Source organism: Halichoerus grypus, chromosome 5 (genome assembly GCF_964656455.1).
Source record: "Halichoerus grypus chromosome 5, mHalGry1.hap1.1, whole genome shotgun sequence".
NCBI lineage: Eukaryota > Metazoa > Chordata > Mammalia > Carnivora > Phocidae > Halichoerus > Halichoerus grypus.
The window spans coordinates 126,044,789-126,066,443 of record NC_135716.1 but is presented as its reverse complement, the minus strand read 5'-3'; the positions used below and the strand labels follow the sequence as shown (position 1 = coordinate 126,066,443).

The 21,655-nt window shown below is 37.1% G+C and overlaps 1 protein-coding gene across 1 annotated transcript in view; it reads left to right on the top strand.

Annotated features, from left to right (window-relative positions):
• Positions 1-21,655, top strand: part of MSH4 (mutS homolog 4) — a 91,343-nt gene that overhangs the window by 28,186 nt on the left and 41,502 nt on the right. The window contains exon 8 of the mRNA XM_078071729.1: positions 3,988-4,055. Within this exon, the coding sequence (XP_077927855.1) occupies positions 3,988-4,055 (68 nt within the window). The remainder of the gene's footprint in view (positions 1-3,987; positions 4,056-21,655) is intronic.

Sequence of the window (21,655 nt, the reverse complement as noted above, 5' to 3'; positions counted from 1 at the left end):
GACTCGATCCCGGGACTCCAGGATCATGACCCGAGCCGAAGGCAGTCGCTTAACCAACTGAGCCACCCAGGCGCCCTGGAAGCACATTCTTTTTTTTTTTTTTTTTTTTAAAGATTTTATTTATTTATTTGACAGAGAAAGACACAGCGAGAGAGGGAACACAAGCAGGGGGAGTGGGAGAGGGAGAAGCAGGCTTCCCATGGAGCAGGGAGCCCGATGTGGGGCTCGATCCCAGGACCCTGGGATCATGACCTGAGCGAAAGGCAGACGCTTAACGACTGAGCCACCCAGGCGCCCCACTGGAAGCACATTCTTAATAAATCACTTGCACATCAGTCCTCATGTCAGGATCTGCTTCTGAAGAACCCAGCCTAAGACAGTCACCTACAGGTTCATTGTTGTTAAATTTAATGGACACATTAGTTCTCTTATTTGAACTCCAACTTATATGATACTGCTAAATATCTCTTATTTTTGAATTACTGTCTTTCTTTTTTTTGCAATTATACAGTCTCCTGATTTTCTTCCTACTTCTTTGGAGTTTTCCTTCCTTTTTTGCTCTGAAACTCATTTCTTTAAAAAGTTTACATGACAGGAAACAACAAATGTTGGCGAGGATGTGGAGAAAGGGGAACCCTTTTACACTCTTGATGGGAATGCAAGCTGGTACAGCCACTCTGGAAAGCAGTATGGTGGTTCTTCAAGATGTTAAAAATAGAGCTACCCTACAACCCGCAATTGCACCACTAGGTATTTACCCCAAAGATACAGATGTAGTGAAAAGAAGGGGCACATTCACCCCAATGTTCATAGCAGCAATGTCCGCAATAGCCAAACTGTGGAAGGAGCCAAGATGTCCTTCAACAGATGAATGGATAAAGAAGATGTGGTCCATATATACAATGGAATATTACTCAGCCATCAGAAAGGATGAATACCTACCATTTGCATGGACATGGGTGGAACTGGAGGGTATTACGCTAAGTGAAATAAGTCAAGCAGAGAACGTCAATTATCATATGGTTTCACTTATTTGTGGAACATAAGGAATAGCACAGAGGACCATAGGGGAAGGGAGGGAAAACTGAATGGGAAGAAATCAGAGAGGGAGACAAACCATGAGAGACTCTGGACTCCAGGAAACAAACTGAGGGTTACAGAAGGGAGGGGGGTTGGGGGGGTGGGGTAGCCAGGTGATGGGTATTAAGGAGGGCACGTGATATGATGAGCACTGGGTGTTACATGCAACTAATGAATCGTTGAACACTACATTAAAAAAAATAATGATGTATTATATGTTGGCTAATTTAACATAATAAAAAAAAAGTTTACATGAATATCCAGTCAGAACCAACTGGTTATCTCCCTTGAAATGTTATCTATATGGATTTCCAAATAGACCTCAGGACTGTATACAATCTTGGAATGTCCTCAGAAAGCTCTGTCATTGACCAGGTAACAGTAAAAACTTCAGAGTCCTTTCTTTCACATGGAAAAGGAAAAGACTTCTGAGTCTTCTTTAAGGTTTCTATTCCTTTGCTCAGTCCCTAAATGCTAAGCCTCTTCAAAGATACGTCCTAGGTTGTCTTTTTACCCTGTATATTCTTATATGACTTACCTTCCTGCTTTTATAATTATCACTCACATATTCATGACTTCCTGATCTACATCTCATACCCAGATATCTCTACAGACCTTTAGCCCCATCTATCTTATTGCCTACTGAGCACTTTTTAGATGTTCCTCAACCATTTCAAATTCAGTGTTCCCAAACTGTGCTATCTTCCCTTCTAAGTCAGTCTTCCTGATTTCAGTGAAGAGCTCTACATCCAACCTCTACTGAGCCAGATACCTGGAAGTCATTCTTTTTTTTTTTAATTTTTAAAAAAGATTTTATTTATGGGGCGCCTGGGTGGCTCAGTCGTTAAGCGTCTGCCTTCAGCTCAGGTCATGATCCCAGGGTCCTGGGATCGAGCCCCACATCGGGCTCTCTGCTTGGCGGGAAGCCTGCTTCTCCCTCTCCCACTCCCCCTGCTTGTGTTCCCTCTCTCGCTGTGTCTCTCTCTGTCAAATAAATAAATAAAATCTTTAGAAAAAAAAAAAGATTTTATTTATTTATTTGACAGAGCACAAGCAGGGGGAGCGACAGGCAGAGGGAGAGGGAGAAGCAGACTCCTTATATGACTTACCTTCCTGTTTTTATAATTAGCACAGGATCCACAGATAATATTTCAGTTCTTTTTTTTTTTTTACATTTATTTATTATTTATGTAATCTCTGCACTCAGTGTGGGGCTTGAACTAATGACCCCAAGATCAAGAGTCGCATGCTTTGCCAACTGAGCCAGCTGGGTGCCCTGATAATATTTCAGTTCTATATTAAGGAAATGGGTAGGATTTTGACAACAGGAGAATCCTAGAAATGATATTTGAGACAAGGGAACATGCCTATGCAAGGTACGCTGATGCACATAGGGCGACAACACTGTTTTTTTGGTTGTAGTTGCTGGGATAAATATCTGATATGAGTGCCATTGGCTGTGATCTTGAGCAGTCATTATTTTCTAGGGAACACTTGTTTTTCTGGGAAGTTGGGGAAGATAGAGTTAACATAAGCTTCTGCAGTTTTATTTAATGTTGATATGAAAGAGCTTGCTGTATTTAAGGCATGGCCAGTAGTTACTTATGATTTGAAGCCTTGAGGAATGGCAGGAAGTGAGGATTGGGGCTAGCTTGTGAAGGGCTTTTATATAATGGTAAGAAATTTGGGATTTTATCCTGCAAATAATAGGGAGCTGATGATTTTAAATCAGGAGAGTAATATGATCAAACCCTTATTTTAGAAACATTATTCTGGTTGTTATGATAGACTTAGGGAAGGGAAGAAGAAGAGACCAAAAAAGAAAGAGGCCAATTTATATGAGGGCTTAGGAGAGTCTGGTTAGTGGAATCACATGTAAAATGTCACAATAGTATTATGTCTTATTGAACAGTATAATTTATATTACAGTCTATTTACTGTGATTTTTAAACATAGTTTTAATATAGCTAATTACTGTAGAAGCAGCAAATTAGAAAGGGACAGAGTTGTAGAGGTAGGCAAACTGAAAAATACCACAAGATACTTGGCAGGTTGAACAGGAAGAAAGTGACATAAAATTTTTGTCTTTTTGGTTTTTTTTTTTTTTTACAGTGTAGCAGGTTGGATCCATTTTGTGAAAGTATCAGTAAGTCTCCACAAAAGCTTTGAGGTCACATGTTTCAGTGATGATAATAGTCATGAGTTATTAAGAAACAGTTACTATAGTTTACTGTATTTTAAGTATGAGGAAATGAGTTCATCCTTAAAAGGTCTGTTAAATGGCAAAATTAAAAAAAAACTGGAGATATTTAAAAGGGATAGATTACAATTATCTATGAATTTATTTTTGTAGAAAACTTTAAGCTGGAAAATGAGTTGAGAAGAACAAAAGAACAGTTTTGAGCTCTAGTGTGTGCAAGGTACTTTACATATATTATCTCACTTACTCCTCACAACAATCCTAGGAGGTAGATGTTACTATCCACATTTAAAAAATGAAAACAACCAAAGTTCAGAGAAGATAGGTAAATTCTGGTAGGCTACATGGTTAGTGGTTGAACTGGGTTTTTAAACTAATCTTAAGTATCAGGAAGAAAAGTTACAGATCAAAAAGGTGGGAAGAAAATTATAATAACATCTAAAAGCCAGAGAAGTAAGTTTTTAGAAGGAAAGGGTGATCAACAGTGTCAGATTTTGAAGACAGATTATAACTAATAAAATTAAGAAAAGACCGTTAAAATTTATTGTTTTATTCCTGACACATGTAAGATAGATAAAGACGATTAAAACAAGTAATGTTTGTAGGTAGAACTGTTCTATTTTATTATTTGAGAATAATACTTTACATAGTTTATATTTTGAACTGTAACACAAAGTTTAAATGCACATGTTTTTTGTTTGTTTCAGTTATATCAAGATTTCTTGATACAGAGCAGCTTCTTTCTGTTTTAGTCCAAATTCCAAAGCAAGACACGGTATGTATGTATATATTATATATTATTATACTTTATATGATATAATTTGTCTTAATGTGATATAACAATTGGAAAATATAAATATTTTGGAAAAGTACTTCATTATTAATACCTGGAACATTTTTATGCCTTTTAAAGGAAACATTTTTTCCCAATTTCCTATTCTATGTTATAGTAAAAATTAAAAGTTTCTAAATTGAGGAATTGGCATATTTTCATTAATCAAATATTTACTTAAAAAGTTTATAATCTTTTTAAAACTTAGATTATAATTTTTGCTTAATAAATAACTAGATAAAAATTATCTTAGATCCAAAGATTATGGGTGCTTCTTAAAGGTGAACATTATGTAAAGTTTGATTAGCCTTCAAATATGCTTAAACTTTAAGATGAAACAGTGTCTTTGGATATTTTTCAAAATTAAATACTTAGTGCTTATAGGCACATCCTGTAAAAAAAGTGATAGATGGTTTTTATTCTTCTCTTTAAGGTGAATTGAAAAATATTTACTTTAATGAAATACACACATATTTTTGCTCATAGGCTTAAAAAGGAAAAGAGTTTTGTACATCAGTAGAGTTTGATTTAAAATTTGATTACTTTGCAAATCCATTGAAATCTATGTTTCTGAACTCTTTCTTTTTTTTTTTTTTTTTTTAAGATTTTATTTATTTGCGAGACAGAGAATGAGAGACAGAGAGCATGAGAGGGAGGAGGGTCAGAGGGAGAAGCAGACTCCCCGCTGAGCAGGGAGCCCGATGTGGGACTCGATCCCGGGACTCCAGGATCATGACCCGAGCCGAAGGCAGTCCCTTAACCAACTGAGCCACCCAGGCGCCCTCCGAACTCTTTCTTTATTGTAGAGATAACACTCTTTAGGTTCATTTATAATAAAAACATCATCCGACGGATGGAAAAGCTTTGGCTGTTGGGTAGGCACAGAACTAGAAGTTTTCTTAAATAATTGAAATACCTTATAATAATTCAATATATACAAGTGGGAATTAGCCAAAAACAACTGATGTCTGGAACAAAATTAATTACATTCGTAACATGAATTTGAAAGTATTCCTCCTCTTTAACTTTCTAGAACAGTTTGTGTAGAACTGGTTTTATTTATCCCTTAAATGTTTGGTAGAATTCACAAATGAAGCTATTAGAATGTGGGATTTTCTTTCTAGGGAGGTTTTCGACTGTAAATCCACCTTATTAAACAGATAATGGTGCTATTCAGATTACCTCTTTCTTGTTGAATGAGCTTTCATAGATTGTGTCTTTCAAAGAATTTGTCATTTCACCCAACTTGTTGAATTTATTGGCATTACATTGTTCCTAATGACCCCCTTATTATCCTTTTTATATTTGTAAAGTTTGCAGTGATATATTCTTATTCTTGATGTTGGTAATTGAATATTCTCTCTTTTTTTTTCTTAGTCATTCTGGCTAGAGGTTATCAATTTTCTTGGTGTTTTCAAGAAACCAATTTTTGATTTAATTGATTTCATCTTTTCTTGTTCTCCATTTTGTGGATTTCTTTTATCAGTCTTTTTTTTTTTTGAGCGAATATTTGTTTGTTTGCTTGTTTTCTTCCAAGTTTTTATTTCAATTCCAGTTAGGTAATATACAGTGTAATATTAGTTTCAGGTGTGCAATATAATGATTCAACACTTCTGTACAACCAGTGCTCATCACAAGTGCACTCCTTAATCCCCATTACCCATTTAACCCATTACCCACCAACCTCCCCTCTAGTAATCCTCAGGTCTCTACAGTTAAAGAGTCTGTTTTCTGGTTTGCTTCTCTCTCTCTCTCTTTTTCTTTCCTCGGCTTACTCTGTGCTTAGTTTGCTCTTCTTTCTCAGGATTCTGAAGGTAGAAGCTGAGATGATCGATTTGAGACCTTTTTTTCTTTTCTAATATAGTCATTTAGTGCTATCAATTTCCCTCTGAGTAATGCTTTAGCTATATTACACAATTTTTTAAAACTAATTTATTTGAGAGTGAGCAAGTGAAAGAGAGAGACAGAGAGCACAAACAGGGGGAAGGGCAGAAGCAGACTCCCCACTGACCAGGGAGCCCAATGTGGGGCTCCATCCCAGGACCCTGGGATCATGACTTGAGCCGAAGGGAGATGCTTAACTGACTGAGCCGCCCAGGCACCCCTATATTTCACAATTTTTGATATGTTGTGTTTGTCATTCAAAAAAGTTAAAAATATCTTCTAATTTCATTTTTAATATCTTCTTTGACCTGGGTTATTTAGAAGTGTGTTATTTAGTTTCCAGTATTTGGGAATTTTCCAGGTATCTTTCTATTACAAATCTCTAATTTAATTCCATTGTGGTCAAGGACATATGTTGTCTGATACGGATCCTTTGAGCTTTATTGATTCTTATTTTTATGGCCCAGAATATGATCTATCTTGGAAATGTTCCATGTATACTTGAAAACAATGTATATTTTACTGTTGTTGCATGGAATTTTCCATGAATATCAGTTAGTTCAAGTTGACTGATAATATTCTTCAAGTCTTTTTATTTCTTTTAAGATTTATTTATTTATTTAATTTTTTTTAAAGATTTATTTATTTAGTTTAGAGAGGGGAGCAGGGAGAGAGTGCATGAGTTGGGGGAGAGGGAGAGAAGCAGACTCCCTACTGAGCACAGAGCTCAGTGAGGGGCTCAGTCCCACGACCCCAAGATCATGACCTGAGCTGAAATCAAGAGTTGGTCACTTAACCAACTGAGCCACCCAGGAGCCCCGTTTTATTTATTTTAGAGAGAGAGAGAGCACAAGAGAGTACGAATGAGGGGAGGGGCAGAGGGAGAGGGAGAGAGAATCTCAAGCAGATTTCCTGCTGAGCACAGAGCCAGTTGTGGGGCTCAATATGACAACCCTGAGATCATGACTTGAGCCAAAATCAAGAGTCAGACATTTAACTGACTGAGCCATCCAGGTGCCCCTCTTCAAGTCTTCTATATTTTTATTGGTTTTTTTGTCTATTTATTCTATCAGTTATTGAGAGAGGGATGCTGACAACTCCAACTATAATTGTGGATTTGTCTATTTCTCTTAGAAGTTCTCTTTTTAATAGTGGACACTCTGTGTATACTAATTTGCATACGTAAGTTCAAAATCATTTGCATACATAAAGTTCAAAATCATTTTCCTCCTCCCTCAATCATTTTTTTTTCTTTTTCAAGTTTTTATTTAAATTCCAGTTAGTTAACATACAGTGTAGTATTAGTTTCAGGTGTTGAATTTAATGATTCATCACTTACATACAATACCTAGTGCTTATCACAAGTGCCTTCCTTAATACCCACCACCCATTTAACTCATCCCCCTGCCTACTTCCCCTCCAGTAACTCTCAGTTTTTTCTCTATAGTTAAGAGTCTGTTTTATGGTTTGCCTGTCTTTTTTTTCCTCTCTGTGTTCATCTGTTTTGTTTCTTAAATTTCACATAAGAGTGAAGTCATACGGTATTTGTCTTTCTCTGACTATTTCACTTAGCATAATACACTCTAGCTCCAACCGTGTTGTTCTAAATGGCAAGATTTCGTTCTTTTTTTATGGCTGAGTAATATTCTACTGTGTGTGTGTTTATATACACATATATATACCAACTCTTTTTTTTTATTATGTTATGTTAATCACCATACATTACATCATTAGTTTTTGATGTAGTGTTCCATGATTCATTGTTTGCATATAACACCCAGTGCTCCATGCAGAACGTGCCCTCTTTAATACCCATCACCAGGCTAACCTATCCCCCCACGCTGCTCCCCTCTAGAACCCTCAATTTGTTTTTCAGAGTCCATAGTCTCTCATGGTTCGTCTCCCCCTCCGATTTCCCCTGTTCATTCTTCCCCTCCTGCTATTTTCTTCTTCTTTTTTTTTTTTTAACATATAATGTATTATTTGTTTCAGGGGTACAGGTCTGTGATTCAACAGTCTTACACAATTCACAGCACTCACCATAGCACATTCCCCAATGTCTATCACCCAGCCATCCCATCCCTCCCACCCCCTACCACTCCAGCAACCCTCAGTTTGTTTCCTGAGATTAAGAATTCCCCATATCAGTGAGGTCATATGATACATGTCTTTCTCTGATTTATTTCGCTTAGCATCATATCCACCAGTTCCATCCACCTCATTGCAAATGGCAAGATTTCACTCCTTTTGATGGCTGCATAATAGTCCATTGTACGTATATACCACATCTTCTTTATCCATTCGTCTGTCAATGGACATCTTGGCTCTTTCCACAGTTTGGCTGTTGTGGACATTGCTGCTATAAACATCGGGGTGCACGTACCCCTTTGGATCTCTACATTTGTATCTTTGGGGTAAATACCCAGTAGTGCAATTGCTGGATCATATGGTAGCTCTATTTTCAACTTTTTGAGGAACCTCCATACTGTTTTCCAGAGTGGTTGCACAAGCTTGCATTCTCACCAACAGTGTAGGAGGGTTCCCCTTTCTCCGCATCCCGGGCAACATCTGTCGTTTCCTGACTTGTTAATTTTAGCCATTCTGACTGATGTGAGGTGGTATCTCATTGAGGTTTTGATTTGGATTTCCCTGGTGCTGAGCGAAGTTGAGCACTTTTTCATGTGTCTGTTGGCCATTTGGATGTCTTCTTTGCAGATATGTCTGTTCATGTCTTCTGCCCATTTCTTGATTGGATCATTTGTTCTTTGGGTGTTGAGTTTAAGAAGTTCTTTATAGATTTTGGATACTAGCCCTTTATCTGATATGTCATTTGCAAATATCTTCTCCCATTCTGTAGGTTGTCTTTTAGTTTTCTTGATTGTTTCTTTTGCTGTGCAGAACCTTCTTATCTTGATGAAGTTCCAGTAGTTTATTTCTGCTTTTGTTTCCCTTGCTTCAGGAGATATATCTAGCAAGAAGTTGCTATGGCCGAGGTCAAAGAGGTTGCTGCCTGTGTTCTCCTCTAGGATTTTGATGGATTCCTGTCTCACATTTAGGTCTGTCATCCATTTTGAGTTTATCTTTGTGTATGGTGTAAGAAGGTGTCCCAGTTTAATTCTTTTGCATGTAGCTCTCCAGTTTTCCCAACACCATTTGTTGAAGAGACTGTCCTTTTTCCATTGGATATTCTTTCCTACTTTGCTGAAGCTTGGTTGACCATAGAGTTCAGAGTCCACTTCTGGGTTCTCTGTTCTGTTCCACTGATCTATGTGTCTGTTTTTATGCCAGTTCCATACCATTTTGATCACTACAGCTTTGTAATATAGCTTGAAGTCCAGAATTGTGATGCCACCAGCTTTGGTTTTCTTTTTCAACATTCCTTTGGCTATTTGGGGTCTTTGTGTTTCCATACAAATTTTGGGATTGTTTGTTCTAGCTCTGTGAAAAATGTTGATAGTATTTTGATAGGGATTGCATTAAATGTGTAGATTGCTTTGGGTAGTATAGACATTTTAACAATATTTATTCTTCTAATGTATGAGCCAGGGAATGTTTTTCGAATTCTATGTGTCTTTCATCAGTGTTTTATAGTTTTCAGAGTACGATCCTTTACCTTTTGGTTAGGTTTATTCCTAGGTATCTTATGGTTTTTGGTGCAGTTGTAAATGGGATCAGTTCCTTGATTTCTCTTTCTTCTGCTTCATTGTTAGTGTATAGAAATGCAGCTAACTTCTGTGCATTGATTTTATATCCTGTGACTTTGCTGAATTCTTATACGAGTTCTAATAATTTTTGGGTGGAGTCTTTTGGGTCTTTGGGTTTTCTACATGATAGAGAATCATGTTGTCTGTGAAGAGTGAGAGTTTGACTTCTTCTTTGCCAATTTGATGCCTTTTTTTATTCTTCTTGTTTGATTGCTGAGGCTAGGACTTCTAGTACTGTGTTGAACAACAGAGGTGAGAGTGGGCATCTCTGTCATGTTCCTGATCTTAGCGGAAAAGCTCTCAGTTTTTCCCCATTGAGAATGATATTCACTGTGGGATTTTCATGCTTTTATGACATTGAGGTATGTTCTCTCTCCATCCCTACACTGTGGAGAGTTTTAATCAAGAAGGGATGCTGTATTTCATCAAATGCTTTTTCTGCATCTATCGAGACGATCATATGGTTCTTGTCCTTTCTTTTATTAATGTTGTTGATTGATTTGATTGATTTGGGGATATCAAACCACCCTTGCATCCCAGAAATAAATCCCACTTGGTCATGGTGAATAATCCTTTTAATGTACTGTTGGATCCTATTGGCTAGTATCTTGGTGAGCCCAAAACACTTTGGATAAAAACTGTTAGAACTTCAAAGAGAAGGGATAATGAATTAAAATGGCAGTGTAGTAGGAGGATCCTCTGCTTTCCTTGTCCTTCGAAAACAGCTACATATCTATCAAATCATTCTGAATACTCCAGAAATCGATCTGACGACTGATAGAACATACTGCACAACTGGATGGAGAGAAGAAGCTCCTTAGAGGAAGGTAGGAAGTATGGAACCATTGTTTGGGGGAGAAAAAGGTCACAGGTGCTGTGGAGGGAAGGGAGCCCTTGTCACAAAAAGTTAAGAGACAGTGGAGTACACAGGGATAAACACAAAGAGAACACTTCCCCAAAGCCATTGGCTGGGAAAACAAAAGGGGCTGAATTTCATGAGTTTTTGCACCTAGCAGGGCTCAAAGACTGGAGTTTTAGAGGTTCCCAGTTTTGGGTGGGATAGAGACCCGAGGAAGCTGTCCTACTCCTGGAGAAGAGGCATGTAAACAACCCAGGGACAAACTGCATAATCTGAGGAGTGCCTAAGGGGCCTGGGGAGAGATTGCTTGTACTTTTTGGGGAGCATCTGTGAGAGGCAGCATTGCTTCTCTGGGGACAAAAGAACCAGCAGGCACCATTTTCCTCTCCCACCCTTAAGCATAGGTGTAGAGACACCTGCTGAGGGTGGCTAACCTGGACATTGGCTCTTTGCTGTGCTTTACTCCAAAATCCACACTTCTGCACTCTGGCGCAACTGCCCTTCAGGGTCAGTCCTAGTGCGGTGAGACCTTTTCCCACAGGAAAAGAGAAGATCTCTGTCACACCAGGTACCTGAAGTTTGGAACTTTAAAATTCAGCAGTCCTGGCTAGGGTAGAGCCCAAGGTGTGCTGTGTTGCTCCAGGCAGGCACGTGATCCAAAGACCGTCAGTGTGAAATCAGTGATCTAAAAAATACCTGTGACACACAAGGGGAAATTACTCGCTCCTCTGAAAGCAGTAAGCATGGACTCCTCTCTGCAGGGATAAAGGAGCAGATTGGCACCATTTCCCACCACCAACCCCTCAGCATAAACCAACTTCAGTAAACAGCACAGCACCAACAATGGCTGCCTAACCTGCTTACCTCAAGTCCTACCCCCGTGCGCTCTGCTGGGACTGCTTTTCTCAGGCAAGTGTGCCTAACAACCCTCCCCCAGAAGACCATCTCAAACCTCCACACACACCATGTCCACTGACTACAAGAGTTCTGCAAAGCTTCAGTTCTAGTGGAAATAGAATATGACATAGAATTATGGAAAGTAATGAAGCTGAACAAAAGAGAAAAAAATTTTTGATCATGAAAGTAGATGTAGGAAAATCAGTGACTCCATCAAACATAACAACATTCATATCATAGGAGTCCCAGAAGAAGAAGAGAGAGGAAAGGGAGCAGAAGGTTTATTTGAAGAAATTATAGCTGAAAACTTCCCTAACCTGGGGAAGGAAGCAGACATCCAAATCCATGAGGCACAGAGACTCCCATCAGAATTGACAAAAGCAGGTCAACACCAAGACACATTGTAGTTAAATTTGCAAAATATACTAATAAAAAAAAATCCTAAAAGCAGCAAGACATAAGAAAAGAAGTCCCTAACTTACAAGGGAAGACCAATAAGGTTATCAACATGTCTTCCACAGAAACCTGGCAGGCAAGAAGGGAGTGACATAATATTCAATGTGCTCATTGGGAAAAATATGCAGCCAAGAATACTCTGTCTCACAAGGCTATCATTCAGAATAGAAGGATAGACAGTTTCCCAGAAAAATAAAAACTGAAGGAGTTTGTTACCGCTAGACCAGCTTAAAGGGGACTCTGAGTGGGAAGGAAAGGCCAAAAACAACAAAGACTAGAAAAGAACAGAGAAAATTTCCAGAAACAACAACAAAACAAATAATAAAATGGCACTAAATACGCATTAAATACATATCTGTCAGTAATTACTCTGAATGCAAATGGACTAAATGCTCTAATCAGAAGACACAGTGTGTCAGAATGGATAAAAAAACAAAATCCATCTATATGTTGCCTACAAGAGACTCATTTTAGATCTAAAAACATCTGCATATTGAAAATGAGGGGATGGAGAAACATTTATCACACAAATGGATGTCAAAAAAAGCCAGAGTAGCCATACTTATATCAGACAAACTAGATTTTAAGCCAAAGACTGTAACAAGAGATGAAGAAGGACACTATATCATAACAAAGGGGTCTATCCAAAAAGAGTATCTAACAGTTGTAAACATTTATGCCCTCAACTTGGGAGCATCCAAATATACAAAACCATTAATAACAAACATAAAAGAACTTATTGATAATATACAATAATAGTAGGGGACTTTCACACCCCACTTACATCAATGGACAGATCATTTAAGCAAAAAAAATCAACAAGGAAACAATGGCTTTGAATGACACACTGGACCAGATGAACTTAACAAATATATTCAGAATGTTTCATCCTAAAACAGCAGAATACACATTCTTTTCAAGCACACATGGGACGTTCTCCAGAAGAGATCACACACTAGGTCACAAATCAGGCCCCAACAAGTACAAAAAGACAGAGACCATACAATGCGTGTTCTCTGACCAAAATGCTATGAACCTTGAAGTCAACCACAAGAAAATATTTGGAAAGACCACAAATACATGGAGGTTAAAGAACATCCTACTAAAGAATGAATGGGTCAACCAGGAAATTAAAGAAGAAATAAAAAAATACATGGAAACAAATGAAAAGGAAAACACAAAACCTTTGGGATGCAGCAAAAGTGGTCATATGAGAAGTATATAGCAATACAGGCGTGCTTCAAGAAGCAAGCAAAATCCCAAATAAACAACCTAACTTTACACCTAAAGGAGGTTGACAAAGAACAACAAATGAAGCCTAAAGCCAACAGAAGAAAGGAAATAATAAATATTAGAGCAGAAATAAATAATATAGAAAAAAAATAGAACAGATCAACAAAGCTAAGAGCTAGTTCTTTGAATGAATGAATAAAATTGATAAATACTTAGCCAGTCTTATTAAAAATAAAAGAGAAATGACCCAAATAAATAAAATCACAAATGAGTGAGGAGAGATCACAACCAACACCACAGAAATTATAATATTATGAATAATTATATGCCAACAAATTGGACAATCTGGAAGAAATGGATAAATTCCTAGAAACGTATAAACTACCAAAACTGAAACAGGAAGAAATAGAAAACTTCAACAGACTGATAACCAGCAAAGAAATTGAATCCGTAATCAAAAATCTCCCAACAAGCAAAAGTCTAGGGCCAGATGGCTTTACAGAGGAATTCTATCAAACATTTAAAGAAGAGTTAATACCTATTCTTATCAAACAATTCCAAAAAATAGAAATGGAAGGAGAACTTCCAAACTCATTTTATGAGGCCAGTATTACCTTGATTCCAAAACCAGACAAAGACTCCACTAAAAAAGAGAACTATAGGCCAATATGCCTGATGAACACAGATGCAAAAATCCTCAATAAAATACTACCAAATTGAATCCAACAGTATGTTAAAAGAATCACTGACCACTATCAAGTGGGATTTACTCCTGGCTTTCAAGGCTGGTTCAATATTTGCAAATCAATCAACATGATACACCACATTAATAAAGGATAAGAACCATATGATCCTCTCAATTGATTCAGAAAAAACATCTGACAAAGAATAACATCCATTCATGGTGTTAGAGAATGGTCAAGTTTCATTCTTCTGCATGTGGCTGTCCAATTTTCCCAGCACTATTTATTGAAGAGACTGTCTTTTTTCCATTGCATGTTTTTTCCTGCTTTGTCGAAGATTATTTGACCATAGAGTTGAGGGTCCATATCTGGGTTCTCTATTCTGTTCCATTGGTCTGTATGTCTGTTTTTGTGCCAGTACCATGCTGTCTTGGTGATCACAGCTTTGTAATATAGCTTGAAAGCGGGCAACGTGATGCCCCCAGCTTTCTTTTTTTTTTCAACATTTCCTTGGCGATTTGGGGTCTTTTCTGATTCCATACAAATTTTAGGATTGTTTGTTCCAGCACTTTGAAAAATGTCATTGGAATTTTGATCGGGATGGCATTGAAGGTATAGATTGCTCTGGGTAGCATAGACATTCTAACAATGTTTATTCTTCCGATCCATGAGCATGGAATATTTTTCTATCTTTTTGTGTCTTCTTCAATTTCTTTCATGAGTGTTCTGTAGTTCCTAGAGTATAGATCCTTTACCTCTTTGGTTAGGTTTATTCCGAGGTATCTTACGGTTTTTGGTGCTATTGTAAATGGAATCATTTCTCTAATTTCTCTTTCTACAGTTGCATTGTTATTGTATAAGAAAGCAACTGATTTCTGTGCATTGATTTTGTATCCTGCCACATTACTGAATTGCTGGATGAGTTCTAGTAATTTGGGGGTGGAGTCTTTTGGGTTTTCCACATAAAGTATCATGTCGTCTGCGAAAAGAGAGAGTTTGACTTCTTCTTTGCCAATTTGAATACATTTTATTTCTTTTTGTTGTCTGATTGCTGTTGCTAGGACTTGTAGTACTATGTTGAACAATAGTGGTGAGAGTGTGCATCCTTGTGTTCCTGATCTTAAGGGAAAGGCTCTGAGCTTTTCCCCATTGAGGATGATATTCGCTGTGGGCTTTTCATAGAGAAAACTAATAGGCTAACAGACACATGAAAAAATGTTCATCATCATTAGCCATCAGGGAAATTCAAATCAAAACCACATTGAGATACCACCTTACACCAGATAGAATGGCAAAAATGGACAGGGAAAGAAACAACAAATGTTGGAGAGGTTGTGGAGAAAGGGGAACCCTCTTACACTGTTGGTGGGAATGCAAGTTGGTACAGCCACTTTGGAAAACAGTGTGGAGGTTCCTCAAAAATTTAAAAATAGAGCTATCCTATGACCCAGCAATTGCACTCCCAGGTATTTACCCCAAAGACACAGATGTAGTGAAAAGAAAGGCCATATGCACCACAATGTTCATAGCAGCAATGTCCACAATAGCCAAACTGTGGAAAGAGCCGAGATGCCCTTCAGCAGATGAATGGATAAAGAAGATGTGGTCCATATATACAATGGAATATTACTCAGCCATCAGAAAGGATGAATACCCAACTTTTACATCAACATGGATGGGACTAGAGGAGATTATGCTAAGTGAAATAAGTTAAGCAGAGAAAGTCAATTATCATATGGTTTCACTTATTGGTGGAACATAAGGAATAGCATGAAGGACATTAGGAGAAGGAAGGGAAAAATGAAGGGGGGAAATTGGAGGGAGAGATGAACCATAAGAGACTATGGACTCTGAGAAACAAACTGAGGGTTTTAGAGGGGAGAGGGTGGGGGGATGGGTTAGCCTGGTGATGGGTATTAAGGAGGGCATGTACTGCATGGAGCACTGGGTGTTATACGAAAACAATGGATCGTGGATCACCACATCAAAAGCTAATGATGTATTGTATGATGACTAACATAACATAATAAAATTTTAAAAATAAATAAATAAAGAAAGAATAACATCCATTCATGATAAAAACTCTCAACAAAGTAGGAATAGAGGGAACATACCTCAACATAATAAAGGCCATATACAAAAAACCCACGGCTAATATCATCCTCAATGGGGGAAAACTAAGAGCTTTGGAATAAACCTAACAAAAGAGGTAAAGGATCTGTACTCTAAAAACTACAGAATACCTATGAAGGAAATTGAGGAGGACACAAAGAAATGGAAGAACATTCCATGCTCATGGATTGGAAGAATAAATATTTTATAATGACTATACTACCCAGAGCAATCTACACATTTAATGCAATCCCTATCAAAATACTATCAACATTTTTCACAGAGCTAGAACAAACAATCCTAAAATTTGTATGGAAACACAAAGACCCCAAATAGCCAAAGGAATGTTGAAAAAGAAAACCAAAGCTGGTGGCATCACAATTCTGGACTTCAAGCTATATTACAAAGCTGTAGTGATCAAAATGGTATGGAACTGGCATAAAAACAGACACATAGATCAGTGGAACAGAACAGAGAACCCAGAAGTGGACTCTGAACTCTATGGTCAACCAAGCTTCAGCAAAGTAGGAAAGAATATCCAATGGAAAAGGACAGTCTCTTCAACAAATGGTGTTGGGAAAACTAGACAGCCACATGCAAAAGTATGAAACTGGGCCACTTTCTTACACCATACACAAAGATAAACTCAAAATGGATGAAAGACCTAAATGTGAGACAGGAATCCATCAAAATCCTAGAGGAGAACACAGGCAGCAACCTCTTTGACCTCGACCATAGCAACTTCTTGCTAGTTATATCTCCTGAGGCAAGGGAAACAAAGGCAAAAATGTAGTTTTGGGATTTAGTCAAGATAAAAAGCAAAGGAAGCAGTCAACAAAACTAAAAGACAACCTACAGAATGGGAGAAGATATTTGCAAATGACATATCTGATAAAGGGTTAATATCCAAGATCTATAAAGAATTTATTGAACTCAACACCGAAAAACCAAATGATCCAATCAAGAAATGGGCAGAAGACATGAACAGACATTTCTCCAAAGAAGACATCCAAATGGCCAACAGACACATGAAAAAATGCTCAACATCCCTCAGGATCAGGGAAATATAAATCAAAACCACAATGAGAAACCACCTCACACCATTCAGAATGGCTAAAATTAACAAGTCGGGAAAAACAAGTGTTGGCAAGGGTCACTCTGGAAAACAGTATGGAGGTTCCTCAAGATGTTAAAAATAGAGCCACCCTATGACCCAGCAATTGCACTACTAGGTATTTACCCCAAAGATACAAATGTAGAATCTGAAGGGCACATGTACCCCCAGTGTTCATAGCAGCAATGTCCACAATAGTCAAACTATGGAAAGAGACCAGATGTCCATCCACAGATGAATGGATTAAGAAGATGTGGTGTATATACACAATGGAGCATTACTCAGCCATCAGAAAGGATGAATACTTACCATTTACATCGACATGGATGGAACTGGAGGGTATTATGCTGAGTGAAAAAAGCCAGAGAAAGACAGTTATCATATGGTTATACATCACTCATATGTGGAATATAACAAACAGCACAGAGGATCATAGAGGAATGGAGGGAAGACTGAATGGGAAGTCATCAGAGAGGGAGAAAAATCATGAGAGACTCTTAACTCTAGGAAACAAGCTAAAGGTTGCTGGAGGGGAGTTGGGTAGGGGTATGGGGTAATTGTGTGATGGGCATTAAGAAGGCAGGTGATGTGATGAGCACTGGGTGTTATACGTAACTGATGAATTATTGAACTCTACATTTGAAATTAGTGATGTACTTACTATATGTTGGCTAATTGAATTTAAATAAAATTTTTGGAGCTCTGTTATTAGGTACATAAACATTTAAGATTGCTATGTCTTCAGCTTTATCATTATAAAATGGCCCTTTTTTCCTAGTAATATTATTTTGCTCTGAAATCTGTGTTTAATATTAATATATCCACTCCAGCTTTCTTTTGATGAGTTGGCATGATATAGCTTTTACCATTCTTTTAACTTCTTTGTGTCTTTATATTTAAAGTGGGTTTCTTATAGACAACATATATTTGGATCTTGTTCTTTGTATACAATCAGAAAATACCTTATTTTTAATTGGGGTGTTTATTTCATTTACACTCAGTGAGATTATTGGTATGTTTTGATTAAATCTGCTATCATATTACTTCTTTTTCTACTTATCTGTTCCCTTTTTCCTTTTTTTCTGCCTTCTTTTGGATTATTTTTTATGACCCCATTTTGTATCCTTTGTTGATTTATTAGATAGAATTCATTATTTTGATATTTTAGTGGTTGTTTTAGGACTTATAGCTGAATTCAGTACACCTTCAAATAATATTCACATATGGTATAAGAACCACACACTATTGGCAGCAAAAGCAAAAATAAACAAACTAAAAATCTTTTTCACAGCAAAGGAATGATCAACAAAATGAAAAGGCAACTATAGAATTGGAGAAAATATTTGCAACTCATATATCTGATAAGGAGATAATATTCAAAATATGTAAAGAACTCTTACAACTCAATAGCAAGAAAACAAACAATCTGATTTTAAAATAGGCAGAAGAACTGACAAAGCAGACATGCAAATGGCCAATAGGTACATGAAAAGGTGCCCAACATCAAAATCATCAGGAAAATGCAAATTTACTCTAGTGGGATCTCACCTCAAACTTGTTAGAATGGCTGTCATCAAAAAGACAAGAAATAACAAGTGTTGATGAGGATGCAGAGAAAAGGGAAACCTTGTGTAGTCTTGGTAGGAATGTAAATTGGTACAGCCAACATGGAAAACAATATGGAGGTTCTTCAAAAAATTAAAAATAGCACTACCATATGATCCAGCAGTCCCACCTTTAGGTATATACCTAGAGAAAATGAAAACAGGCTCTCAAAGAGATAATTCCCATGTTCATTTTAGTGTTATTCATTGTAGTGTTATTCAAGATACAGAAACAACCTAAGTGTTCACTGATGTATGAATGGATAGAGAAAATGTAATACACACACACACGTACACTTATAGATAATGGAATATTATGCAACCATGAGAAAGAAGGAAATCCTGCCACTTGCAGCAACGTGGATGGACCTTGAGGGCATTATGCTAAGTGAAATAAGCCAGACAGAAAAAGATAAATACTGTATAGTATCAATTATATGTGAAATTTAAATGCATGGTATCAGTTACATATGAAATCTGAATACATATATACATACATGCATTCATAGGCACATACATATATGTGTATGGCACACACACACGCAAAGACCAAACTCACAGATACAGAGACTAGAAAGGTGATTGTCAGGGACTGGGGTGTGGGGGAAATAGGGAGAAGTTGGTAAAAGGTATAAACTTTCAACTGTAAGATGAATAAGGTCTGAGGATCTAATATAAAACATGGTGAATGTAGCTGGTAACACTATCTTGTATAATTTATATTTGCTAAAAGAGTAGATTAAAAGTTCTCACACGAAAAAAATTGAGGAGATGGATGTGTTAATTAACTAATTGGGGGAATTCTTGCAATGTATGTGAGTATCAAATCACCACAATGTATACTTTAAATATCTTACAATTTTAGGGCGCCTGGGTGGCTCAGTCGTTAAGCGTCTGCCTTCGGCTCAGGTCATGATCCCAGGGTCCTGGGATCGAGTCCCACATCGGGCTCCCTCCTCGGCGGGAAGCCTGCTCTCCCTCTCCCACTCCCGCTGCTTGTGTTCCTGCTCTCGCTATCTCTGTCTCTGTCAAATTTAAATAAATAAATAAATAAATATCTTACAATTTTATATGTTAATTATTCCTTAATTAAGCTGAAATAAAAAGAAAAGAACTTTACAGTAGTATGCTGCCTTTCTCCCTTCCTTTTCATTGGGCTCTTATTGTCATACATTTTACTTCTACAAATATCCCGTAGTTCATTATTTTTTAAAATATAACAGCTTTATTAAGATAAAATTCACAAAGGATATACTTCACCAGTTTAAAGTTTAAAATTCGGTCATTTTTAGTATGTTCACAGAGTTGTATCACAATTCCTACAGTCAATTTTAGAACATCTTCATCACCCTAAAAAGCAACACTGGATCCATTAGCAGTTGCTTCCCATTCCTCTCAAACTTCTTCCCTGCTCAGTTCTTGGCTTTTACTAATCTATCTCTCCCTATAGATTTGTTCATTCTGGACATTTCATATAAATGGAATCCTACAATATGTAGTCTTTGTGACTGGCTATTTAATTTAGCACAACATTTTTAGGTTAATTCACATTGTAATATATATTAATACTTGATTATTTTTATTGACCAATAATATTCCATTGTATAGGTACAGCACATTGCATTTATCTATTCATCAGTTGAACATTTGAGTTCTTTCTACTTTTGATTATCATAAATACATTGTTATGAATATTTATGTACAAGCTTCTGCTTGGATGTAAGTTTTCATTTATTGTGGGTATATACATATTGCTGGGTCATATGATAACTCTATGTTTAATTGTTTGAACAACTGCCAGACTGTTTTCTAAAATGACCGTATCATTTTGCATTCCCACCAAGCAGTCTATGAGGTTTCTGATGTCTCCACATCCTGTCCACACTTGTTATTATCTAACTTTTTGATTCTAGGCATCCTAGTGGGTGTAAAGTAATATCTCTCATTTTTTATTTTCATTTCCCTAATGAGTAATGATGTTGAGCCTCTTTTTGTGTGCTTGTTGGCCATTTGTATATGTCCTTGGAGAATTGTTTATTCATATCCTTTTCCAATTTTTTAAAAGATTTTATTATTTACTTATTTGTGTATTTATTTTAGAGAGAGAGAGTGCAGGGAGGGGCAGAGGGAGAAGGAGAGAATCTCAAACAGGCTCTGTGCCGAGCCTGGAGCCTGATGTGGGGCTCGATTTCACGACCCTGAGATCATGACCCGAGCCGAGATCATGACCCGAGCCAAAATCAAGAGTTAGACGCTCAACTGGCTGAGCCACGCAGACACCATACCTTTTCCAAATTTTAACTGGGTTGTCTTTTTAGTATTGAATTGTAAGAGTTCTTTATATATTCTGGATACAAGTCCCTTATTTTGGGATATATGATTTGCAAATGTTTTCTGTCATTCTTTAGATTGTTTTTTTTTTACTTTCTTGATGATATCCTTTGACATTTTGTGTTAATTTCCTGGCAGAAGGATGAATATTTAGCTCTCTTTCTTCTCTTCTCCCATAAACATGGACATTTCCTTACCTCTCATCACCCAGTAGGGTTACAACATAATTTTAGTTAGATCAAAATTACTATGATTATTCATGCTACACAGAGTTGAGCTTGCACAACTTTTTGTTTGTTTTTTCCCCAGTGTGTTTTTCTATTTATGTGGTTTACTGTGCGCTTTCACTAATTCAGGCATAGATATTTCCACCAATTATCTAAATATCCTCTCAGTATATTTAAAATATGCTCTCAGTATATTTATTCACTGCAGATAATGAAATTCACTGCATCCTCTTGAAGATGTTTACCCTATAAGTTTCTGACCTGTTCCAATCTGGATTGGTTGCCCCTCTTTGCTTAGTATACAGCTGTGACTCCAGGTTTCTCTTCAGCATTTTTCCTTGTCTCTCTTATGTTGGATCTCTTATTTTTTCTGTCCCTAGTCATCTTCTGTTTTGGCTTACTCTCTCCTTTTTGTGGAGCACATTTTCTAATAACTTTC